Genomic DNA, 8,087 nt, shown 5'->3' with positions numbered 1-8,087 from the left:
TTATGATACCTGGAAATCCGGATGTTACATTTTGTTTTTTTATTTCATAGATTTCTTCATCAATAAATGTTGCTACAATTAAACAAAAATAAATAATTTTGTTAAAACATAATACAATAGGAAGTTTGTTCACATTTAGTCATTGAACTTTTTAGAGGGAAACGAACTTTCGATTTTGTTCACATTTAGTCACTAAACTTTTTTTCGTTATCTATTTGCCACTAAACTATTGAAACTATTCACATTTTACCCTTATGACCGGTAACAGTCGGTCATAAGGGTAAAATGTGAACAATTTCAATAGTTCAATGGCAAATAGATAACAAAAAAAAGTTTAGTGACTAAATGTGACAAAAATCGAAAGTTCGTTACCCTTTCAAGACAAAAGTGGAAATTATACATGTAATTTTATGGATATGTCAGTCACGAAGAAGTCATGTCAAAATTTCGATGATAATAATAATAGTAAATAATAATTAAAGGAAAAAAAAAAAAAAAAACTCTTTTAGGTTGTTCATGAAAATGTTTGATGCAATCCATGTGTTATGCTTGGCCCAAATACTTCCCTGACAAAAGAAAACACATATCCACCACAAATTGCACACATTCATTTGACCCTGTTTCTTTTTTCAAAAAAGAAATATTAAGAAACTATTGTAGAGAGAGAGAGAGAGAGAGAGAGAGAGAGAGAGAGAGAGAGAGAGAGAGAGAGAGAGAGAGAGAGAGAGAGAGAGAGAGAGAGAGAGAGAGAGAGAGAGGCTTAAACATATATAGTAAAGAAGTTATTGAAGAGATGAAGCATCATCGGCACTGGAGACAGGAGGAGGCGGAGGAGGGTACTTGATTGCATTAAGACGGATCTTACGGAGGGCAGCCTGACCTAAATCCACGCCGCATATGTCAGAAAGCCTGACCAGATAAAGCAACACGTCAGACAGCTCCTCCCCTAAATGAACCTTCTCTTCTTCTTTCCAGTCTCCCAATCCCTTCGCCACTTCCCCTTTCCATTGAAATATCTCTGACAACTCCCCCACTTCTCCCACCTATATATTCATAATATATATTTATTATTTAATCAACCAACTATATTATATAATCAAATCAATTACTATTACTCTATGTACCCTTGTATAAAACCCATTACTAATGGTCTTTATACTCTTTACCTTTATTTTATTTTACTTTTAATGTACGAAAGTAAATCATAATTCTAGTAATGCAAAGAAAAAGCATAAACTTGACTCTTATAGTCGTTGGATTCCAATATGTTTTTTCTTTTGATATTATAATATTGTAAAAGTCATTCACTTAGCTGTCATAGTGACGTGTTCAGCCTCCGACACTTTTATGTGGTCATCCCATCTTCTAGGCAAACACTTTTATGTGGTCATTCCATTTATTATTATTATTATTTTTAATTTTGGGTTACTCTATAAAATATAAATTAGTTGATGTATATGGGAAAAAATATTATATACAATCCATATAATTTTATTAGTATTTTGCAAAAAAAGAAAATTCTATTTAAATATTTCAAGCAACATATTACCGTAATCTACGTTGTTCATTGGATATTTAAAAATTAAAGAAACATGGAAAACGGAAAATTCTCTAGCAATAATAGTTGGGGCCAACTAATAAAACGTGGTTGAATGTTGAAATATTTTCTATAAAATATAAATATAAATAAATAAATATATCTTATGGACCAAATCAAGAAGATAAAGAGAGAATCCATGTATAATAATAACAAATAAACAAGGTTAGATTAATTTTTTCAATTATCTTCCAATTGTCTAAAGATATTAAGAAAATAAAAAGCAAATGTTAGTTATAATATGTGAAAATCAAGGGAAATATCGATATGAAAATCCATGTTCATCGTTTCAGAAGGAGATCTGATAAGAATATTTTGATCATCGTTTCAGAACCAGTTCAATCGTCAGAAAACAAGATAATAATCTACTTTCCAAAGTATGATCGTCGGAAAACCATAGACAGTTCAAACACAGCCACCAGAAGATGAGCATATACAATTCATAAATTAAAAAGAACATTAACAGACTGAAAACGAAGACGAAAGGTGTAAATTACCAGAGCCAGTAGAAGATTTCTAGGGCTATGATATCGCTCCCAATCTCGTTCTTGAGCAAAATCATGCATTTTCTGCTTCAATAGTTTCAGCGTCACAATATCATCTCCTTCCGAAACGCCCGTCATCTATTGCTGAAATCAGTAAGACGTTACAGAAAAGAAGAGGAAATCGGAAGAAATGTGTAATACTAAACAGAAAGCCTCTTTATAAATAGAGATATATCTAAGTTCACCCTTACTTACTTGTTAATGGGATAAACACCCACGAGTCATGCATTTACAATCAACGTCCTTCAACTATTCAACCACTTAAATTTTTGTGAGTAAATTATTGATTTGGTTAATGTGGTTTGCTCTAAACTGCATTTTTGGTCCAACTTTTGAAATATTTACATGGATGGTCCTTTTGATTTCCAAATCTTGTATTGTATAACCCTTGATTTGGTTAATGTGGTTTGCTCTAAACTGCATTTTTGGTCCAACTTTTGAAATATTAACATGGATGGTCCTTTTGGTTTCCAAATCTTGTATTGTACGTCCGTGAGCGTCTATAACCCTCTATTAGGTACATGTAAAATGATGATAATGCCCATGTTATTTTTTCATTTTTTGTAATTTTTCGAAATTAAAGTATATATGCTCTCGTTTACAGGAATTTGATAAAGAGAATCCAAACATATGTAAGTCAATCACTTCTTTCTCACTCCACCATCGAGACCTCTCCATCTCCATTTGATACATAAACAAATACAGAGCTTTACATATAAATGGTTTGGGATGGTGGTCTCAAAATTGTGTATTTGAAGTCACAGATTATAGACCCTTTAAATATAAATTAAAAACTATGTTGGGTTTGTTGGAAAATTAGTTTCATTAATTTCCAAAAATGAGTTTTTCCAATTTTAAACATGAATTTTGAACTTTAAATGTAATCAAAATGGACAAATGATTATAAGTTCGTGTTCTCCTTCGTGATACATTCTTTTCGATCTATCACATATCCAAAACAGATTAATAATGAATGACAAATTACTTGATAAAGTAGGGTATTTAAAAGAGGTTAACAAAGAAGTTAATTGGGTTTTGTTTAATCCCATATAGGTGGGAGAAAGAAAAGGAGATAGGTATATAACTACAAGGGTTCTAACCATTGTAAGACTTATAAAACCAAATGTTATCTCTTACGTGCACACATGAAGGTGTAAATGCGAGACAGTTTGACTTCATTTCAGTTTAACCACTACAATCCCGAATTAAATTCTATTAATAATAGATTTCAGTTTTGATTTACAAATTAATTATACTCTTTAATGTACTGTTAAATTTTGATGTTTAATGACATCAGTTACGAGATAAAACGTCTCCTTGAAGGTTTAGATTACACCGAATGGATCAAAGTCAGTCTTATCTTTCTCTCTTACGTTTTTGTTTCTTCTCTCATCTCCTACTGTAACCAGGGTATAATACAGTCTAGTGAGGGTTTGGGTAATCTAGAAGAATTATTTTTTACTGTTGTATCCTAAGAAACAAACACTCATATAGGGCGAATTTATTTTAAGAAAATTGTATTAAACAAAGACCTTAATAATCAGTTATTGTGTTTTTTGTTTCGTGCAATTTTTGGTTATATTTTCCTATGAGGGTTTTTGTGATCTTCTTTATAAATCATGTGCATGTGTGAGCATAAAGAACAATTGATGTCTACAACCCAATTAACATAATCTATTATGATTTTTAGCTTCTAATAATGTTTTTATTCTTCAATCAAATTTGTAGATTTTTTGGTTTTTTCATGTAGTTGGCATAAAGATGGGCATAATTAACCATTTGATTCATGTGTTGTATCTTTTGTTTTTCTTTTTCTTATTATAGATTGTTGTGCCAAATTCTAGACGGATAGTCACACACGATGAAGGTGATGATGGTAGGGGGAACGTGAGGTGTGGTATTTTACAAAAATGGCCCTTCATGCTTAAATATGACAAACATAATAATAACAATAACAAAGTTAATAAAAGGATAATTTTGTCATTTAACATCCATTTAACGGAAAATAGACAGTAACAACCTCAGGACATAAAATGCAAGATTTGGAAACCATATTGATTAGTCATATCAATTTTTAAAATCTTAAACCAAAAGTGTATATTGGAGTGAATCATATATATGAACCACATCTGTAATTTACTCTAATTTTGAATCGAGTCCAATGTATGAATCTAAATCTTTTAAAAAAATTAGATTTATTTGAACTCTACAAACTTTTTCTCGTTCATTTTATTTTAAACAAATACCACAAACATGTACATATACATGTATTTTAAATGATCGTTTGAAAAATAACTACAACGAAAAAAATATGTTGGAATATGCATATGTCCACATGACACGAAAAAAATAAAAATATGTTATTCCACAAACAATATGTTATTTTATATATATATATATATATATATATATATATATATATATATATATATATATATATATATATATATATATATATATATAAAATAACATATTGTTTGTGGAATAACATATTTTTATTTTTTTCGTGTCATGTGGACATATGCATATTCCAACATATTTTTTTCGTTGTAGTTATTTTTCAAACGATCATTTAAAATACATGTATATGTACATGTTTGTGGTATTTGTTTAAAATAAAATGAACGAGAAAGAGTTTGTAGAGTTCAAATAAATCTAATTTTTTTAAAAGATCTAGATTCATACATCGCACTCGATTCAAAATTAGAGTAAATTATAGATTTGGTTCATATATATGATTCACTCCAATATACACTTTTGGTTTAAGATTGTAAAAATTGATATGACTAATCAATATGGTTTCCAAATCTTGCATTTTATGTCCTGAGGTTGTTACTGTCTATTTTCCGTTAAATGGATGTTAAATGACAAAATTATCCTTTTATTAACTTTGTTATTGTTATTATTATGTTTGTCATATTTAAGCATGAGGAGCCATTTTTGTAAAATACCACATATTAAACTTTTGAAAGATTTTAAGGGCACATTGTCTCTTTTGGTCTCCCACTATTTACAATATTGATCCTTCACCTTTATGCTTTTGTTCACAAACAACCTTGTAACTTTGGTTTGAATTTTTCATAACCCTCGCTTTTTATTACATATTATTAGTACTTCTACATATAACATTGACCCTTCACCTTTATACTTTTGTTCACAAACAACCCTTTCACTTTGGTTTGAAAAATGGTCCCTCAATTATATTTGGGTTAAACTTTTTGTCTTTTTTGGTCCATGTGGTTTACCAGAATTAACACATTGAGGATAACGATGGAAACCGAAATTACTGTTTTACTCCTAATCCGATTTTTTTTTATTAATTTATATTTCTCTTTTTCGTTTTAAATTAATGTTTTATTTATTAGAAAATATTCGTCATATACCATAAAGCCACCCACCGTCTGCCATCACCACCACCTGCCACCACCGCCAAAATTACATAAATGGTTCATATGGTTTACCCGTGGTCACAAATTCAATCTCTACTACCTGAAAAGACCAAATTACCCTCACATTAACGGACAAAAAACAACGGCCTGGACTCGCTTTGAACCAAAAGAGATGTTGCTTGATCCGAGTATGCTTACTTTACAAAGCAATACCTTCCGATCCCGGCAACGCCGAGGAATCCTTTCTAGTTTTCATTAATGTTCTAGATGCATGTATATATACATGTTTGTCATGTTTGTTTTAAAGAAAAATATCAGAAAAAGAAGTTCAGCCACAACACTATGTTACCGTCTTTCGTTTTTCTCCACATGTTTCAAAGTATATTATAACTAGACGTAACCTCGCACGTTGCGCAAGAATGCTTTTAAGTGGTTAAAATAATTATGGGAAAAATAGAAATATGTTGAAATTTACATTTTTAGTTATGTCTTGGGCATTAACCGAATTATTAAATAACATAAAAATTCATCAACTTATACTTTGATACTATCTAATATAGTACATACCTTATAAACTTTACTTTTACTTTTATAATATCCAATATATATTATAAGTTTTTGTATAACATTAATATAATCTACTTTTCTTATGTCCGATAATATTTTTTGAATAAAATAAGAAATAAGTTGTTTTGAATGAGCTATTAATAAACAATATTGAACTAATAAACTTTGTATTACACTATTTATATTACACCAAAACATCCGAGGTTTCATATATGAACTTTCAAATATTAAACATTGAAATTAAGAATGAAGTCATACAAAATATATCATTATATATAAATATCATCAAGAGTTTTAAAATAAGTCGATTAGTAAATATGATATTTAATTTTAATTATATATTTTGCAAGGCGTACATTTGACTTTATATTGGTGCGCCGAGAATCCTATTCCTTAATGTGTACCTAAGAAAATAAGGTGAATATGAATATAAATAGATATTACTAAGCATTAATATAAATAATTAAAAAGAGTATATGGATCTCTTACCACCGGTTAAAAACAACATACCTCTCTAGTGGTATCAATTCCTATGTGAAATTGAATTAGTCATTCTGTGTACACCATGTTTTCTAATTACATAAACAAATATGAGTAACCAAACATAAAAATGTTATCTTTATGTAGGAAAAATATTTTAGTTAACTAACAAATCTACCCTAATAAATGAAAATGACTTTGCCACATGTCCTCTTCTCATTCATTTGGACACATGGCATTTTCTAGAAATTTTAAATTTTTCTATTTTCCACTTGTCATTTTATTGTATTTTTGATTTTATTAAATTAAAATCCACATTTAATATGTAAAGTAATATATATGTAAGGTATTTATTATAAAATGGTTTATATATGTAATGTATCTAATGCATTAAAGTCTCATTAATTTTAATAATTCAAAAAAATTCTTATTTTTCTTATAAATTTAAAGTTTTCAAATTGTTAAAATTTTATATTTAATTTTTTTAAAATAAACCCATGTAATACATGGGTCTCACACCTAGTTAAATAATATAAGTTTAAAAGTTAGGAGTTTCAAAACATTAATATTTTTATTAATCAATTAAGTAACACATGTTGAAATTTTTACAATCATTATTAAAAACGATTTGAAATATTAGATTTTAAACGAATTTTGGTTGAAGTGTTTTGACATATATATATATATATATATATATATATATATATATATATATATATATATATATATATAGAGAGAGAGAGAGAGAGAGAGAGAGATGGAAAGTATAACATATGTATGAGTTTTAATTAATTATCTTTTTGAAACGATACATTCACAAAACAAAAAAAACATATTTAAAATATTTAATTAAATATTTTCAACATCACCCTATATAACATATGATCAATATATTAACGATTAAACCATAATATAAAACGGCTGTATTACAATAATCTCAAAATGAAGAAAATATAAAAACGAATCAATATAACAAACTTACAAACTAAAAACTCTAATATAATAGCATATCTCCAAAACTGGTCATAAGACCTCAACCCGACACAAAAACTTTTAAGTTTGTTTTCTTTCTGAAATTTATATATGATTTGTATGCATGTCTTCCCAAAAGACTAGCCTTTTTATAGTAAACTTTTCACTAAATGTTAATTAAACAAAATATAAGTTATAAAACATTTTAGTGTTAAATCATAATTAAGAAAACTTTTGAGTTGCATTAGTTAAAAGAATGAGTTTCAAATGAATGTGATTTGAGGAAGTTAAAAAAAATAAGGTTTCAAATGAATGAGATTCAAGAAAAAAAAAATCTAGCTTTATAAGTTTGTATGATACTTTCATCCTTTATTTTTATATTTATTAGTTTTTAAACACTTACTAAATAAAATAAAGTTAGATATAAGATCAGTTGAAACTTTTCATCGATAATAAAAAAAACATGAACAAACGTACTGAAAAATCTTTATATTTAGGCCTCATAATCAATTTATAAATTATTTTTTTAAGTCAATT

The 8,087-nt window shown here is 28.0% G+C and overlaps 1 protein-coding gene across 1 annotated transcript; it reads right to left on the bottom strand.

Moving 5' to 3' along the window:
* Positions 1-525: 525 nt before the first annotated feature.
* LOC145075046 (dCTP pyrophosphatase-like protein) lies at positions 526-2,310 on the bottom strand. The gene is made up of 2 exons (XM_079021336.1): positions 2,095-2,310; positions 526-1,043 (listed from the first exon to the last, which is right to left on the bottom strand). Exons 1-2 carry the CDS (start codon positions 2,218-2,220, stop codon positions 783-785), a joined length of 387 nt encoding a protein of 128 aa, XP_078877462.1. The 5' UTR covers positions 2,221-2,310; the 3' UTR covers positions 526-782.
* Between the last annotated feature and the right edge of the window lie 5,777 nt (positions 2,311-8,087).

The sequence above is a fragment of the Lactuca serriola genome, chromosome 9 (genome assembly GCF_051521515.1).
Source record: "Lactuca serriola cultivar US96UC23 chromosome 9, Lser_US96UC23_V15, whole genome shotgun sequence".
Taxonomy (NCBI): domain Eukaryota; kingdom Viridiplantae; phylum Streptophyta; class Magnoliopsida; order Asterales; family Asteraceae; genus Lactuca; species Lactuca serriola.
The sequence above is the reverse complement of the archived record's forward strand: the minus strand, read 5'-3'. Positions and strand labels throughout refer to the sequence as shown.